Raw genomic sequence first — 18,052 nt, forward strand, 5'->3', positions numbered from 1 at the left:
TCGGCTCCTTCCCCCTCTCCCCACCTCTCCCTCCTCCGTCCGCTCTGTGCACACAGCCTCTCCGTTTTTGTATTTTTTTGTTTTGTAGGCTAAATAAGGGGGAACACCGGATCTGGTCTTTCCGGCGACAATAGATCAGCACGCGCCTCCCCATGGTGTTGCCCAGCCGCCGATCTTCAAGTCTACCGAAGGCGATACCATCCGGAGTGGCGAGTTGCTCGCACGCGCGGCCAAAAAACTCGTAGGCGTTCGGCGAGTGGCCTTCTCGCGACGCCGAGAGGCCCTCTACCGTCGCGACGCGCGGCGCCGCTGGGGTCTGTGAGCCCGGAACTTCCAAGATCGGTCGACGGTTTTCTCCCAAGGTGGCGCGTGTTCTGCACGCAACTCCGCAGCCTTCAGGAGCTTTTTTTCTGCTGTTGGTTTTAGTTGTGTTCCAATGTATTTTCTTGTGTTCTGTTTTATAAAAAAAAAAATCAAAAATTTAGTCCCCGCAGACCGTGGTCCGAACTGGTGGTATGTCCCCATCTCCGCTTTGGCGGTGTATGGGATTGGTGTACCCTACCTCGCGTAGTCGGGGTATGGGGTTTGTTTATTCTGTCGGGGACAGAGATGTGTACGACGAATCTCTTAGACTTCGGTCTTTAGAGTTCTGTCGTCTGGGCTAGACTATGTCAGCCACAAAAGTGTGCTGAGGTGCTATTAACGTTTGTAACTGACTTTTTAAGTCAAAATTATATGTCCTTTTTTATAAATGAAATGTGATCCTTTATTAAAAAAAAAGAGTCCGGCGGAAGTTCAACCCAGCCCAAATTCTGTTTTAAGAAACGGCGCCGTTTAGTCAACAGCACGACAAGCCCAAATGTAAGAAAAACGGCCTCGTGTGTAGAGGAGAAGGTAGGGTTGGTTTCTAAAACACGGTAACAGTGTAACCGCCCCCCGCCCATCGCCCCGATCGCGACCTCACTCCCAACTCTCAGACCCATCTCTCCTCTGTCTCTCTCTTCTCCCGCCGTGCGGCCTTCCTCGGACCCCCCCCCTGACCTCACTCAACCTACTACTCAGACCCGTCTCCTCCCTTCTCAGTCCAGCGCGTCCGCAGCTCCTAGAACTGCCTCCTCGCGGCTCCTTCTCCCCTCCTGGTCCATTCTCGCCGTCGATTCCTTAGGCATCCCTGTCGGTTCCTACTTCAGTCAACCCACGGTAATCTCCCCAGTCCCCTGAGATTGATTTCTTGTGAATGAGTTTTTTATTATGGGCTTGCTAATGATGAGGAAAACTTGCAAATGAGTTCTTTGAAATATTGCTTTGAAACTTCCTGGCGAGATTTTCTGTTTCCTGCCATTGCATGTGAACTGTAATGTAGGCATAGATGATCTTTGTTCTTTTTGCTTTTCATAGGTTCTCTTGAGATTATGTTTATGAACTCTAATGGGGTGCCTGACATGTCCCCGAATGAGAACACTCCAGTTCTCTCTAAGCTGTAAATGATGCAGAAATGAGATTATGGTTAGAAGGAAGGGCAGTTCAAAAGTTGTTAACTGGCATGGGTTGGTGCAAAGTGTTTTTAGTGTTTTAATGTGATATGTGCTAAAGGTTTTTGTTTTTGTTTTATTTTTGGTGTTTTAGAAGGGATATAGATAGAGACTTTATATGGCTTATATGCAATATGGAAGAAATGCTCTTCGGAAGATTATTACAGACACTAGCCTACAAAGCTCTGATCGTATGCTGAATCCCTTGCTATATGCTTCTCAAGGGCTTCGATATAGGAAGTTAGAAGTCATTCTAACAACGGTGAGTAGAGGGATTTAAGGATTTTCTTGCATCTGCTTTTCAATTTTTTTGTCGGTTGGATTTTTATTGACTGTTGAGTGGCATTGACAAACTCAGAGCATAGGGAAGCTTGGGAAAGCAGGTGAGACAGTGAAAGTTGCTCCAGGATATTTCCGCAACCACCTTATGCCTAAGTTGCTGGCGGTCCCAAATATTGAGAAATATGCTTTTCTTGTCAGGGAACAGCGCAAGGTTCTTTTCTGTTGCACAGATCTTATCAGTAGTTTTATGAACACTCACAGAAACGTGCACCTATGCAAATATGATCTTACACATGCAAATTTTGAATCTGTCTTTAGGATGGGATGTTATTGCACTTGTGCAACCAACTCGTAGTTGCATACTGCTAGTATAACTTCATATCATGTTAGTGCCAGTACATATGCTCTTGTAACCTTAAGGTGACATTACTTCTAATGCACAAGAAATTAAGTGTTCTTTCAGTGTCTACTCTTTATCTTTCTTAATTTTAGTGAAGTATGAACCCCAAGGAGTTGGCCCAAGTGGTGATTGGTCTTGGGGTATCACTCCCTTCAAGGTCCAAGGTTCAACACCTCATGGGTGCAAACAATTCTTTGGGGCCACGCCCCTAATGAAAAGACATCAATTTAACCAGTTCCGTGTAGGAAAACTTCCGAGAGTGTGGTGCACGGGACCGAGGTTTACTTTGCAGGTCCAAAGGGCCTTGCCTTAGCAAGGTTCCCCGACATAAAAAAAATATATATATATATAATTAGTGAAGTATGAGCCAATTGTTTATTTTTTTTTTCTCATCTTATCTGTGTAGTTGTAGATATGAATTCTGACTTCAGATCAAAGTCTCTTCCAAAAATGAGACAACCATGCCTTTCTTATGTTATGCGATCTATTGATATTCATAAAATTAAAAAAAAAAAAAAAAATTGTGATGTATTGCTGATCATCTGCTTCTCATTTATTTGCTTCAGATCTACCAACCTGAGGAGGAAGAAAAGGAAGTTAAAGTGGTTAAAGAGTCTAAGGAAGATAAGATGAAAGAATATGAGAAGGCAGCAAGACGTCTAGATAAATCTAAACTGGTTTGTGCCTAAACTCATTGCTCTTAAAATCAGGATAGGGGATGAGATTCCATTTAATTGTATGTTATATACTCCTTTGTTCTATCCTAATTAAATCTTGATCCGTATATGTTGTTTCTTTGGTTTTCTAATTTGGGTATCATCTTTGAAGACCCTAAGGTCTTGTTTGGGAAGTGAGATGATCTCATCTCTTCTCAAAGCTTCTCATAATTTTCTTCCCAAACATCACTTAAACACAAAAACACTTATCAATTTCAAATATTCAACTTTTTCATCTAATCATTACCTAATCATTACAACTTTTTCAAAATTCCAAACAAAACACAAAACAATACAACTTTTTAAAATTTAAAAAAAAAAATTGTTAAAAAATTATATTCTAACAATATTTTAAAGTATATTTTAACTTTAAAATATTTTCATTTAACTTTTTCTCTCTCATTTCCCAAAACCCAATAAAATATCTTAACTCAAATTATTTCACTATTATTCACAGAATTCTCATCTCATCTCACTTCCCAAACAAGCCCTAAAAGTACCTAGTAAAAATATTATATGTACATCATGTTATATGTACCTAATAAAAATATAATATGCACATCATGTTGTGTTATGCTCATAAAGTTATGTAAGGTTTTGAATGGATATTCCCGGTGCCAATAAAAAAATGGTTTTGATGGATATACTATGATAGGAATACTATGCTGGCTTGAGTGAATATACGAGGGTGGTGAATGAGATCCTATATCCTTAGGACGAAAAGGTCTTGAAATTTATAATGGTTCAAATTGTCACATTGGAGTATAAGTCTAGATGTGGCTTGGACTTTCCTTTGGCCATCAAATATTTTAAGGTGGAATAATAATACATTGGTTTGAGTGATTATAGGAGAGTGGTGAATGAGATCCCAACTATACTAAGGGGGAGAAGTTCTTGCCATTTAGAATGGTTTCAAGGAGTTCCCATCATAACATTGATTAGTTCTATTGGGGTATAAACCCAAATGTGGCCTAGGCTTTCCCTGAGTCATTAGAATAGGGAAAAACTCAACCTTTCCATTTTACATGCTAATATAGTAAAAGATATAAATTCTTCTACTCCTCTAGTTTAAGTTAAATTTCATGATTGTGTACCTTGTGCACGAACAATTTATTTAGATAATTTGGATCTATAAATAATATCATGTTGGAGAGAATGGCTGCATGTCCATCAAAGTTGGTAGGCTGTTGTCCAATCTCAGGTTATTCAATCATTAAATTAATTTGTGAATGTCTTTGATACAATAATTCAATATTGATTGCATTTACATTTAGATTTCAGTATCTAACTTGTATGGGTTTTTGCAGGTATTGCGGAGTTTGATCAATGTGGATAAATTTCGTTCACGTGCCACAAAAGATGAGCCTATAGAATTGCGTTCCCCTGTAACAAAGGATGATATCATAGCTGAGGTTTGGCTTTTATCCTACATGTTTGATAATTGAATAGAAATTAGGGCAACGTATGGATATTTACCAACTAATCGGGTGGCCAAATGTATTTCTTTTCCCTATTCTATCCTATCTAAATTCACATTTTATGTTACCTCCTTAAGTAACATATCCTTTCGCATCTCTCCCACCCACATATTTTAACTCTCCTATCTCCTTTCACTTCCTTAACTTGACCTATAACACTCTTTCTCATCACTGTGTTAATCAATGTCTACATGGTTTTCTTTTCCCTATTCTATCCTATCTAAAGTCACATTTTATGTTACCTCCTTAAGTAACATATCCTTTCGTACCTCTCCGACCCACATATTTTAACTCTCCTATCTCCTTTCACTTCCTTAACTTGACCTATAACACTCTTTCTCATCACTGTGTTAATCAATGTCTACAGCACTCTAGATCGAGTTTAGAAGGGTGGTGATCGAGATTATACACTGCCTACGAGGTAGAACTTCTTGCATGTTATAATAGTATTAAGGAGCTCCAATTGTATCCTTAGCTCATAAATAACTTGGTATTTCTTAGATTGTTACAAATGGTATCAAAGCTAGTCTCTGATTTGAAGTGAGACTTGAGCTGTGCCATCTCTTGAATGACCTAACGGTCACATCAGTGATTTGAGTGGAGGAGGTTGTAATAGCCCGAATTGAGTTTGAGAATGGTAGTGAATAATATCTCATTCTTTTGCAGTTTATAATGAGTCAAATGAGCTCTAACTACAACCTGACTAGTCTTTTTTAGTATAAGGCCCCCATGTGGCATGAGCTTCCTTTGGTTCGTCATAGTTTCCCTTTTACATGCACAAACCAACTTTAGCGACTCTCCTCCATCTTTTTCAAAATTGGGAGTCACTCATACCTTTTGAAGGGATGACTTCACTCCCTATTTTATTATTCCTTCTTCTTTCACTCATCCATTTCAGGGTTCTTATTTTGATGAAGCTGAATTCATTAACATATTGCTTCTTAACAAACTTAACTTTCTATACCAAAGAGCATGGCTGGCCTTAAGCTTAATAAGTTATTTCTGGGGGAGCAAAGGTGGTAATAATCATTGGTTTCCTCTTAAATCTGAGTAGCATTTTCATTTGAGGGCCCTGTAATTGGTTTAATGCACCCTGACATTTTTTGAATCACTTATATAAAAAAACTTTTCAAAAAATAGTTTTTGAATCTTAGGACATATGGCTAACATTTTTTTTTTAATAGCTATAAGCTGGTAATCTCTAGAGTGGAAAAGGATCCTTTGAAACTTGAAAGCCTCAAGTGGGAGAGAGATAGACACATGAAGTTGGCCCCTACAACATTTATTGCTGTCCATGTGGATTTTTAAGACAACATTAAATGTTTAATAAATGTTGTAGGGCTCACTTCATGTCTACCTCTATCCTAGTCGAGGCCCTTAAGTTATCAGAGGAAGGTAATACTTCTTGTAACTTACCTATAAAAAGACCTACAAAAAAAGATAATGTAATTTGATCACACTCAGCTTTTGACCTACAAAGTACACTAATGTTGTTCCTTTTTCCCGTGGATAAGATATGATTATTGACCGATTAAAGGTGTTTGTGGAGGTTTCAAGTACTTGGATTTAAAATGTTTCTTCTAATGACCCTTTTCAGTGTGACTAGTTTTTAAGTTTTGTAATGGAATGGAGGAAGTTACCCTATAAATATCTGGGATGGAAATTGGGGACAGATGTTTTACTCTCTAGGTCTAATAATCTCTTATTTGTCCCCCTGATGCCAGATTCTTTGCCATTTCAGGTGGAAAGGCAGCTTTCTGTGCAAATTGGGCCTGAAAACCTGCATCTACCTTCTCCTTTGACTACTTTTGGTGAGTTTGAGGTGCCACTACGCTTGCCGAAGTCTATCCCATTGCCGGAGGGGAAGGTTCAGTGGACTCTAGATGTTAAAATCCGGGGGAAGGGTAAATAAACAGTGGTTCTCTGTTTAGCTTGATAAGCAAGCAACCTTATCCCATAATGTTATCGGATCAAATTTTGGCAAGTATGTGATTAATTATTGTGGTGGTCAAGCTTTGTATTTGAAGTTAAAAGACAGTGCAAAAGTTGATATGTGATCATAACAGGGGCCCTTTTATTTTTCTCAGTTGCGAGTTCTGCTGCCAAATAATATAACAATGTTCTCTGATTTTTTTTTTTTTTTGCCCCTTTTGAATCTTTAGAGAGTAATGAGCATTGATTTTGAACGGGAAAGGCTTATTTTGAAATGCAGCTCTCTTTTGCCTCAGATGGATGATTTGGAGTGAGAATAAGGGCTCGTTTGGATAAAGGCTCGTTTGGATAGTGAGATGAGATTAGATGATGAGTTAAATAAAATAATATTAGAATATTATTTTTTTAGTATTATTATTATTTTAAGATTTGAAAAAGTTGAATTGTTTATTATATTTTATGTAAAAATTTTGTACATTTATTGGTGTTTAGCAGACTGGAGCTCAAATTTTCTGCCTTGCATCACTGATCGATCTATTGCATTTAGGAATGTTATCCCTTTGTGATCTAAGAATTTTTTTACATATATACCACGCCTTTTCACTCGAAATCATATTACTTATCAATTTTCAAATTTATTTTTTAAAACAATACTAAATAATCTAAGAATGACGGAAAATGTCACATTTATAAAGTTTTGAAAATTATTAGTTAAATGAATAAGGTGGATCATAACATATTTGAATTACTCACATAAACACCGAATTTAATTGATATGGCATTCTATAATAAAGATAAACAACGAAATTCCTAGTATATGTATATAGTAAGACTTTCGAGAGATCTCATTACATTGAAATAATAGACATAATTTTCATACAACCATCTCGGGATCAGTCTACGTGCAAGTGTCATATAATAACAAATATTTTCAATAGATATCCATAAATTATTAGAATAATATTACATATAGTCGTAGAGTGTATAAACGTCGCATAATCTTTTTGAAAAAAAGTAGGATCTATTATTAAAAAAATAGTTTTTTTTTTTTTTCATGTAATTCTCATATTTACTCACGTTTTTCAAAGAGACTGCACAACATTTACGCACTTTACGATTACAAATATCATTTCTCATATTTAAAATCTATATTAAAAAAAAAATAACTCGAGTAACATCATTTTGGTAGATCAAAATGATGTCGTTTTATGCTTAATGCCTAAAACGGTGACGTCGTTTTTTGCCATATGCTTAATGATTAGTCTATCGACGTCGTTTTATGTTTTAGTTACAACATAGTAACATACCGCCCTTGATCTGTCTTTTTATCTCGTTGCTCTCTCCCTCGCGCCGAAACGGTGAAACATTAGCTTCGAGTTTCCGCCGCCGTCTCTCTGTCGCGGCCGGCCTTTCGGTAATTGTCTCTCTCTCCCGTTTCTCTCTGTTTGGAATTTGTTTAAGTAAATATTTTTATGTGTCTCTCACGCAGTCCGAATCGGCCGCTACGTTGTCCAGAGCAAGCTTGGCTGGGGTCACTTCTCAACCGTCTGGCTTGCTTGGGACACCCATTTCTCTGTACTTTCCTCTATCTTTCTCTGTACTTTGTGGTTGGTCCTGAATTTGGGTTTATTTTGCTCACTCACCTGTCTTCCCCCATTTAGCTTCCATTTTCAGCATCCCTGCCAAAGTCTCTGTTTCCCTATCTCTCCAATATTCTGATACTCTCTTCCCTTGTAATCTTGTAAACGAGGTTGGGGTAGATTCATGCTGTTAGTGACTCGCCGAGTCAACTGGCACACTCAGTTTTCCTTTTAAAGCATCACGCCACCTGTCTCTGCCCTGCAAACTCCTCCAATGGCAACTTCCCTTATTTCCCTCTCCCCATCTACCAACAACTACAGGTACTCTCTCTCTGTCCATATTTTCTATGTTTGTGTCCTGAAATTTACCGTGGAAGGTTCTCTGTGGGTTTTGTTGGTTAGCCTTTTAGTTTTCTTAGGTAGTTCTATTTTACTGGGACTCTTCAGTATTTGGTTTTGCTCCTGCTAGATACATGACATTATTTAATATTTATTTAATTGATTTTTGTTTCTTCTAGCTGCACCACTGTACTTCTGATATTCTGAACTGGTTGAGTATATGATTAAATGCTTTCTCCAACAGCAGAAGAATTCCCATTTTACTAGTTTCTGCCTGGTTTGGATAGCAAAGTCCTCCCAACTAATCCTATCTCATCTCATCTCATCTCAATGTTCAAACACCACAAACACAAACACAAACATTTTTCAATTTCAAATCTTCAACTTTTTTATCTAAGCATTACATAATCATTACAACTTTCCCAAACTTCTAAACAAAATACAAAAAATAATTCAACTTTTTTAAATCTCAAAATAAAAATAATATTAAAAGATTACATTATAATAATATTTTAACTTTATAATATTTTTATTAAACTTTTGAGCATTGCTACACAACCTCCACCACACTCCACACTCCACACTTTTTTAAATTTTTTAAATTCTTTTTTGAGTTTATTCTTTTTAAATTATTTCAAATTATTTATTCATTATTTATATAATAAATATTTAATAAAAGAAAAAAAAATTAAAAATAATGTGGAGTGTGGAGTGTTAGGAGGTTGTGAAGATTTTTTGTTTCACTATTATTCACAGATCATCTTATCTTATCTCACTACCAAACCAGACCTAAAACATTTAATTATTAATTGAGAAAACTGATGTTTTGGCTAAAACCAGTTTCCATTTGAATGTGTACATATGTGCCCGGTCTTGGACTTTGCCTCATGCTTTTGGAGTTCTGTTCTTTATATTTCTAACTTGAACATTTTAGGATGAGCCAAGTGTGTCTACACATGCAGTCAGAACATTTACGGAAAGCTATAACATGCTTCTCAGTTTGTCTCCAGAAGCAGAAATGCAATATCAAGCATTACATGATACCCATCAAAGCTGTTTCCCGTCACCGTGTCTATAGAACTTTTGCATCTGTTGGGTCATTAGAAGCAGATGTGGCAAGCCACGGAAATGATGCTTCTCCTGGTGTTTCAACTCCAAACAACTCTCGGAGGTGGGATAATTTAAATGCTATGGTTTTTACTTATCAAACCAAATTGCAATGGTTTTCCTTCAACGACAATGGTGATTTAATGCAATTTCTAGGAATCTAAAATTTTGATGTTTAAAATCTTCTTAAAATAGCGTTAAGAATTTAATCTCACAATTTATGGATATAAGATTCTGTAGAAAGCATTCAAAACATGTATAGTTTCAAAATAAGAATCATCATTATCACATACTTATGATTTGCAGGTCTAGAATGTCTTTTGACCAGACAAATTACCCCTTGGATGACATGACTAATTTTGAGAAACAGCTGCAAGAATTATTTGATGAAGTCAAAAGAATGATTATGATGGGGAACAGAAATGATGCCATGGACCTACTTAAAGCAAACTATGAAGCTGTGATAGAACGGATGAATAAAGGTATCAAGGGCATTGAAGAAGCTGCACTTCTTGACATCATTACCCTTGGTTATATGGCTGTTGGAGATTTGAAGTTTGTTGCTTCCCTACTGGCTATGGTAATTGCTTCTTCCATAGGTGTTGTGATAATACTCTGATATCATTCATTCTGAGACTTTCTGGTTTCCTAGTAATAAAATCTCTTTTTGTTATGGTAAAAGAAAAAGAATGGTAGGATTGCTTTTTATTCAAGTTTCAAGCTATCTATAAATTATAGTCAGTTTCAAGATTAAAGACCTTGGATTTCAGGATTCTTGTCAGTTATATGAGGATGTAGGATAGACGAGTTTTATTAAATTGGTTTCTCTTCCCTTCTTTTCTTTCTCCCCTTTTTATTGTTTCTCTATTTGCTGCTGACTTCCTCGTATATATATTTGGTGTAAATTGATCATATAATGATTAATGACCAACAAAGAAAAAGCGTGTCCTTGACAAGCATATGGACTCACACAAGCTCATCTTCACACAAACTTGTATTATTTGAACATTCTAATTGTGTTTTCAAATCCAGATAAACTGTTGCCTCTTTATTCTGTGAGTGGCCATAAACACTGTGTTATTGTCAGTGTGACACTAAACCATTTTTGGGGCATTTTTTTGAAACTGTATCTATGAGAGGTCATGTGTTATGCGCAGAGGATTTTTTTCAAGGTTTTTGCATCTTCTTAATTTTCATTCATTAAACCTTTATTTCCTTTTTCCTGTACATTTTTGTTGATGGCAGTTGGCTGAGGTTGTTGACAGTCTAAAGGACAACGAACCACTTCTGGATGTTGTGCTCATGCATATGGGAAGTTTGTTTTCGGCTTTGGGGAAGTTTGATAAATCATTGCTTGTGTACCGGAGGTCTATTGATATTCTAGAGAACAGATATGGTAATTGGCACCTAAACTTTTATGTAATTGTTATTGTTTGTTTTTGCTCATGTTGTGTAACAACTTGAATCACAAAGTATTTGCCTGGTTCTAGGTATTTATTTTAATTGTTAAACAGTTGTAGTTAGTGTTGCCAGACTTCTAGATCAATATGCAAGATGCTCAATTGAATGGCTCTACTTTCTAGCTTACTATATTGTAAAATTGTGTATCTTTATCTTTTATTTCTGGTCCTACAAACCACAAGGCTAAAGTCCACTGTTGAAGCTAGGCATCTGTAAACCTTTTATACTCTCCCCAAAAGGAGAAGACCACTGTGGACTGAAGCCATCAAATCTTAAGAAACAGTGCTTATTATTCCTTCCTATTCTTACCTTCCATGCCAAGAAAAGTCAAATACATTTTTTTTTTCCGAATTTTGTCATAGCTTTCTATGTTGAGCCAACTATTTGTTCCTTAAGATTCTGTTACTGCTGTTGCATGTTTGATATTTAATTACTTATAAAAAAATGTTTGATATTTAATTGTTGTCCCAAACTTCATGAAAAGAGCAAGAGTGCAAGACAGGAACTCAGTGCTTGCCTTGAAACTTTTTCTTCAGGGAAAAATAGCATTTTTCTTGTCACTCCATTGTTAGGGATGGCAAAAGCACTTGGATCCATTGGCAGATCAACAAAAGCAGTTGAAATCTATCATCATGCAATTACTATTCTGGAATTGAGCAAAGGGGCTGAAAGTGAGGATTTGGTTGTAGCTTTATTTGGTCTTGGAAATCTTTTGCTCAAAGAAGGAAGATCGACAGATGCAGAACCTCATTTCATCAGGTTACTTTCTTCTCTGTCTCTCTCTGTCTATCTGTATCTCTGTCTCTCTGTCTCTGTCTCTCTGTCTCTCTGTCTCTCTCTATATATATATATATGCGCGCGCGCACACACGCACACACACACAGATATATATGGTGTATGATGAGTACGCCCTCTGCATCTGGAATAAAGCTAATAAAACCTTAGTGTATTGGTTGAAGTTAAGTCCATTCATCAGCCAAATCGGAGCTTGAAAACATTATGTGGTCTATGTTCAGTAGAACCCTACCTTTACTGTGTTGCGGCAACAATTTCGGAATTATTGATCTTCTCATGCTTTTAGCTTATTTTCACTTGTCCGTAAGGATATTTAGTACTGTCGAATTAGGTTTTGTTAGTGGCCTATATAATAGCATGCATAAGACTTGTTATTCATTCTTGAATAATTAGTCATCAATTGACTTTGAAGTTGTTCAAAGAGGTTTCTCTATTTTATGGTGGATTCCATGTTGCTTTGAGTTTAATGTTGCTTGACCCATTATCCCTACCTTCCACTACATCAATTGGTATCAGAGTGAGGATTTGCCTGGCAAGATTTGCAACAACAAATTTGAAGTAAAATTCCCATCAATGTTGCTTGTGGCAAATCTTGTGAAACAAAGGCGGCAGATGGTGGAACAATGCCAAGAGATGGCAGAACAAGGGCTAAGATTAGCAATATGCTAGCCAAACTGGGGCTCAACGTCCACAAAAATGAAATTGACAATAGGACATGCTCTGAATATTTCTTTCAAAGCTGACTTACTGAGAGCCACACTCATGATCAATCCATCAATAGAAGACGCTCCAAAGATGTTGCTCTTGGCCAGCCAGTTGGCTCACACCAAAGTTCAACGAGTCACATGCTATGGAGATAACAATTCGGAGTTATTTCTGTCCACAATCTGCACATGAGGTAAATCTAATGGAAAGAAGGAGGAGAGCAATTTGATTTAAGGGGAACAACAACTTTATTGTCACCTAGCAAGTAGGTTTATCAAGCACCACAATATTTTTTTATAATTTTTTTAATCAATCGAAGGTACCTGATTAAATTGTGGTTTACGATACTTACAAGAATTTGATGTTGAAGAGACTTGTGAAGGGCAACGAACCAAAATTTCTAAAGTAGAGAGGCAATCACTCAAACCATTGCTAACCCCTATGTGGTAGTGAATGAAGAACCTTCCCTGAAGCAAATCTGGGAGGTGGTTAAAGAGGTTATATGACAAGAACCGTTTAAATGATGAGGAAGTTGGTGATTTTACTTTGGATGAATTGCCAAACAAGTCACCATTAGTTAGACATGTTCAGTGTTATGCAAATCTAGTGCTGGTACTGAGTTTGCAACAATATTGCTTTTACCTAAGGGAGAAACGATGGGGAAATTATATAGAATAAAGAGGTTGTAGTTTTCTCTCTCGAGTCTGGCTTGTGACCCTACAGATCCACACTGAAAATGCCACTAACTAGTCTCTAGAAACTCACCAAAGTTACTTGCATTGCAAGGGAAAGGCAATGAATGTTCCTCGTGACTTCCTTATGCTCAACAGGAGAGTGGTCTTTTATCAAATATACGGTTAGATAATGTTGAAGTGAAGGACATTGATTCCTTGGTGTGTTGTACTATTGTTGCTACTTCTAGAGTTCTGGCTTTTGGAGACTGGCATAACAAGATTTTCAGCCAGATTAAATCTAATCCTTAGCCATCTCAGTTTGATGGAGTTGCATTACGTTACGGCATGTAATGCATGTTCTAGCAGATGAGATGGTGGTGAAGGTGGCTGAAGATGCTCTTTATGTGAAGAAGCAAAAAGTTTGCACTGACATGGATTCTAAGGATGTTGATGTAATTTTACACATCTACACATGAAGGGAACCAAAGTGCGGTACAAGATCATGAAAAGCATTATCTTGAGATTATCCCAAGTAATCGGTTGTTAGGAAAAGAAGGAAGCATCTCTCCATGGAATTTCACTTATTTATATGAAGCTTTAAAATGTAATGGAGATTCAGTATTGATGAATCGTGATTTGATGAATGGTTGAAGTACCATCCTCTAGATCAGATGACTTGTTCCAATCATAACTGGAGGATGAGGTATATTCAAGTGGAGGGTACAGATGTGGGACAAGTACTTCCTTTATATTTGGAAAAATGGTTAGGAAGTAAAACCTGAGAGCACTGGTTGAAATTCCATATGTATTGATTTTCATGTGTTTCAGCTTATTTTTGCTTGTTTTAAGGGTATTTTGGTAATATTTGTTACTGGGGTTAGCTTTGTGATGTAGCCTATAGGGAAAAAAAAGTCTCAAGACTTCCAAGTTATTTAGAGAAATTTTATATATATTTTTTTTCTGGTGACTTATGGGTTTTACTTAAAAATAATTATTTTTTGGGTCTAACATTGTTTGTAACATTGTTTGACCCAGTATCCCTACAGCTTCCATTGTGCCTATATATATTTTGCTTTGCTGTCTTACACATATTGACTGGATTGAGCTAAGCTTAGATTGACTATTCACTCTCATATTCTATTTTTCTTTTGTAGAATCTTAACCTTGTATAAGAAGTTATATGGAGAAAATGATGGAAGAGTTGGAATGGCTATGTGTTCCCTAGCCCATGTGAAGTGTGCAAAGGGTACCTTTAATCTCTCTCCTGTTAATATTTTTTTTTTTTTTTGTATTTCCTTTATTTTTTAGATTAATGCCTTTTTCACTTTCATGCATTACATTTCACAGACGCTCACCTTAAAAATGTGCTGCATCCCATAACAGAAAAAACTGTTTGGCCATATTTTCTTATTATTATAATGGTTTTTTGATTGGCATTGGGTGTCCGAAACAAAGTCTTGACCAATCCCAGGAGTGCACAGGCTCTCGACAAGGAGTTTCCCACAAGTGCATCTCATGTAATTCAAAGGAAAATTACCCTAGTCCGATGGCCCCTAGAATTGTTTGCACCCAAGGTTTGAACCTTAGATCTAGAAGGGGCATATCACCAAGACCATGATTCTTACTGCTTTAGCCAATCCCTAGGGTTAATTATTAAAAAGTAAGATGGCTACTGATAAAAATCAAGTTTATTCATGGATGATGCAAGTCCTACGTTGCTCAGAATTTTTTGGTTTGCTGAGGAAATGCCCTCTGCTAATGTGTGAAATTCAAGGGCCCTTAGGCCGTTGGGTCAGCTGATCAACCTTGTTCATCAATTAATCTGTTTCCCAAACAGCTTGATTCTTGTGCAAATTTTACACAGGAAATGCTGATGAAGCCATTGGATTATATAAGAATGCTCTCCAGGTCATCAAGGATTCAAACTATATGGCTTTAGATGACAGCATAATGGAGAAGATGAGGATAGATTTGGCAGAGCTACTTCATGTTGTAGGAAGGTAACGTCAAATTCTCACTGGGATCGCATATGAATACGGATATAGAAGCATCTCAAGTAATTTAATGCAATACAAATTAAAAAAAAAAAAAGTAATTTTATGCAATATACTGCTTTCCATTTTGTCATAGTTCTACATTACTAGTGGAAGTGACTTGACAGTGACTAGATTTGCCTATATCGACATTCAATAACATTGATTGGTAGGTGTACAAAAAATGGTGGTTGCATGGTTATATCATTGAATCTCCTGTGATTTTCTCAGAATTTTGAGTTTGGGACCTTGGGTTGACTTCAAATCCAGAAACGGGGCATGCATTAGGCTTATAATACTCTTGAGCAGTAGGTGCTGAATAAAAAAAACACTCCTGAGCTTACCAAACAAAATGTTCTGCTTCTCTTTGTTGTGACAAGTTTGGATGAGATGTCTGATCTTGGCACTTGATAATTGAGATTCTGACAAAAAGCTACAAGCCGGATGGTTTTGAAACTCATTTTTGCACCAGCCACTAACATTGCGACATGTAGGTATTTTTAATACAATTTTCCTGCACCCGGCACACCAAATCACTTCCTATTTGCTCTCTCCCTCTCTGAGCTCATGATAGAGAAGAAGAAGCAAGTGGAAAATTCTTGAAGGGATCCCATATTTCGTGCGAGAATGGTTTGAAGACATTGCTTCTTCTGCCATAAAATGAACTTGGAATCAACGACATCTTCACTTGTTTTCTTTGACACTTACGTATGGAAGCAGAGCAATCGACTAAGATTGAGTTGAGAAAGATTACAAAAATCACTCAGGAATTCTTATGTTTGAAAAGCACGAAAATGGGCTCTCGGACTTATGGAGAGGGGGAGAGAGGTAGATTGAGTGAGGGAGAGGGTAGATTTCGTTGAGGGCAGATGCAGAGAGGGAGACGGGAGACTACTGGGAGAGAAAGCAAATAGGGAGTGGTTTGGTGCTGTCGGGTGTAGGAGAATTGTGTTAAAAATGCCTACATGTCGCGATGTTAGTGGCGGGTGCGAAAATGGGTTTCACACCCATCTGGCTGGTAGCTTTTCTCTTGCTTATAGTACCTTTACTAAATGGTAGCTAGAATGTAATCGAACTTGATATGGTTTGTTGCTGGCTGAAACTCTAGTAAGTAATAGAAGCTTTTGACCATTTAATTTCCTTTTGCACTAGTTGTAATCTTTCTTATTGATCAGTTTGCTTTTCCTTCATTGTCATCTCATTGCTCTCAGGGGAAAAGAAGGCCGAGAAATGTTAGAGGAATCCTTGTTGATCACTGAGAAGTATAAAGGAAAAGAGCATCCCAGCTTAGTGACGCACCTTGTGAATCTTGCAACCTCCTATTCACGCTCAAAGAATTTTGTGGAGGCGGAACGCTTGCTGAGGACGAGTTTGGAAATCATGGGGAAGACTGTGGGCCCTGATGATCAATCCCTCACCTATCCAATGTTGCATCTTGCAGTTACCCTCTACAATCTAAAACGGAATGAAGAAGCTGAGCAACTTGCCTTGGACGTTTTGCGCATCCGTGAAAAGGCATTTGGAAAAGATTCTCTTCCTGTTGGTAAGCTTGTTTGGTACCTTTTGCTTGGTGCTCAAATACTTCCCGTCTTGTCTATCACCCTCCCCATTCATGTTGGATAACCATTCCTTCATCTAATCAAATCTGGCCATGGACCTTCTTGAACGGTTGCAAAAAGCATTCGAAATTTTTTCCTGAACCAAATCTCTGAGCTGATGTTTTCTGATTTGTATGGCAGGGGAGGCACTGGACTGTTTGGCATCCATCCAGACTAGGTTGGGGAGGGATGACGGAGAGTTGTTGGAGCTGCTCAAGAGACTTCTGAGTATCCAAGAGAGAGAGTTTGGCCATGAGAGTGAAGAGGTCATGGAAACCCTGAAAAAAACTCTGTACTACTTGGACAAACTGGGTAGGAAGAATGAGAAGTTCCCACTGCAGAAAAGATTGTCCACGCTCAGAATGAAATACAAAGAAAGGATCCAATATTAATTGCATATAATCATTCATATATCTAACCCTCCACATCTTTCTCCCGGTTGGTAGGGAGAGCTAATATCTGACCATTTCATCTCCTTAATTCGTCTGTGTTTGAGTAATGCTATTAACCACACTCACGTCTTACTCTTATCCCACTATGTAAAATGTCACTTTTATTATCTTTGGATCATCCTTTATGTAAAAATTTGAAAGTTGATGAGAAATGCCACCTTATCATAGTGAGATGAGATTGAGATGTGGGTATGGTTTGTAGAATTTTCTTTTATGAGTAATGCTACTAATCACACTCTCATCTCACTCTTATCTCACTGTGTAAAATATGTCAGTTTTATTATCTTTGGATGATCTTTTATGTAAAAATTTGAAAGTTGATGCGTAATGCTACCTTATCATGGTGGGATGAGACTGAGAGGTGGGTGTGGTTTGTTGAATTTTCCTTTTATGTTTAAATGGCCTGTGACAGAGGGATGTGCACATTGCTGCATTCATTATTAAGATCTTCGGGACTGTTGTCTTGCTATCACAAGAGCAATGTGGACTTTGGAAAACCTTGAGTTGGGCCTGCACTGAAAAATCTCTGATGAACTCATTTCGGGCTGGGCTTGGGTATACAACCGAGCAAAGCCCATCAATGGACTTGAGCTATAAGCCATGAGACTTGCTTATGCACTAACAATTGTAAGTCTCTAACTCCATGACTTATTATCAAATAGACAAGTGAACAGAAAAAGAAAAATCACGGGTCCATATTTTGGATTTAAACAAACTTATGATTTTCTGTTCGAAATCTTCTATTTAAAAAAAAAAAAAAGAAATCAGAACAATCCCTAGAGCAAGCACAAGTCCGACTCCATCACCTTCCTCCAATTTGTATCTCCTTTGCTTTCTCTTGGATTTGATACAAGATTTTCAAACCTCAGTTTTGCGTCTCCCCCAATCTTTTATTTGATACAACGGGGGAGGGGGATTTCGAACTCATGTTTTCCATTTGGAGAGTGATCATATGCTATCAGGCCATC

The 18,052-nt window shown here is 37.4% G+C and overlaps 2 protein-coding genes across 8 annotated transcripts; both read left to right on the plus strand.

Moving 5' to 3' along the window:
• The first annotated feature begins 1,100 nt into the window (after nucleotides 1-1,100).
• On the plus strand, nucleotides 1,101-6,537 carry LOC109007567 (50S ribosomal protein L9). The gene is made up of 6 exons (XM_018987292.2): nucleotides 1,101-1,200; nucleotides 1,627-1,794; nucleotides 1,891-2,025; nucleotides 2,781-2,891; nucleotides 4,238-4,342; nucleotides 6,150-6,537. Exons 2-6 carry the CDS (start codon nucleotides 1,651-1,653, stop codon nucleotides 6,318-6,320), a joined length of 666 nt encoding a protein of 221 aa, XP_018842837.1. The 5' UTR covers nucleotides 1,101-1,200; nucleotides 1,627-1,650; the 3' UTR covers nucleotides 6,321-6,537.
• A 1,109-nt stretch (nucleotides 6,538-7,646) lies between these two features.
• On the plus strand, nucleotides 7,647-17,436 carry LOC109007566 (nephrocystin-3). Of its 7 annotated transcripts, none has more exons than XM_018987286.2 (11): nucleotides 7,651-7,754; nucleotides 7,830-7,915; nucleotides 8,101-8,241; nucleotides 9,194-9,430; nucleotides 9,673-9,946; nucleotides 10,612-10,762; nucleotides 11,364-11,586; nucleotides 14,156-14,247; nucleotides 14,866-15,001; nucleotides 16,246-16,577; nucleotides 16,774-17,088. In XM_018987286.2, exons 3-11 carry the CDS (start codon nucleotides 8,195-8,197, stop codon nucleotides 17,022-17,024), a joined length of 1,743 nt encoding a protein of 580 aa, XP_018842831.1. In that variant the 5' UTR covers nucleotides 7,651-7,754; nucleotides 7,830-7,915; nucleotides 8,101-8,194; the 3' UTR covers nucleotides 17,025-17,088. The 7 variants fall into 7 exon arrangements, with proteins under 7 accessions (XP_018842830.1, XP_018842831.1, XP_018842832.1 ...); XM_018987287.2 differs by having other exon boundaries at nucleotides 8,091-8,241; nucleotides 16,774-17,024; XM_018987285.2 differs by having other exon boundaries at nucleotides 7,647-7,754; nucleotides 7,830-8,241; nucleotides 16,774-17,436.
• The last annotated feature ends 616 nt before the right edge of the window (nucleotides 17,437-18,052 follow it).

The sequence above is a fragment of the Juglans regia genome, chromosome 16 (genome assembly GCF_001411555.2).
Source record: "Juglans regia cultivar Chandler chromosome 16, Walnut 2.0, whole genome shotgun sequence".
NCBI lineage: Eukaryota > Viridiplantae > Streptophyta > Magnoliopsida > Fagales > Juglandaceae > Juglans > Juglans regia.

Excerpts from the sequence above, each read along its gene's own strand:
- LOC109007566 (XM_018987285.2), top strand. The coding sequence starts at position 8,195 with ATGGCAACTTCCCTTATTTCCCTCTCCCCATCTACCAACAACTACAG. Across the intron at positions 9,947-10,611 it reads TTGCTTCCCTACTGGCTATG|TTGGCTGAGGTTGTTGACAG; the intron begins GTAATTGCTTCT and ends TGTTGATGGCAG. Across the intron at positions 16,578-16,773 it reads AAAAGATTCTCTTCCTGTTG|GGGAGGCACTGGACTGTTTG; the intron begins GTAAGCTTGTTT and ends TTTGTATGGCAG.
- LOC109007567 (XM_018987292.2), top strand. The coding sequence starts at position 1,651 with ATGGCTTATATGCAATATGGAAGAAATGCTCTTCGGAAGATTATTACA. Across the intron at positions 2,026-2,780 it reads TTGTCAGGGAACAGCGCAAG|ATCTACCAACCTGAGGAGGA; the intron begins GTTCTTTTCTGT and ends TATTTGCTTCAG. Across the intron at positions 2,892-4,237 it reads GTCTAGATAAATCTAAACTG|GTATTGCGGAGTTTGATCAA; the intron begins GTTTGTGCCTAA and ends GGGTTTTTGCAG.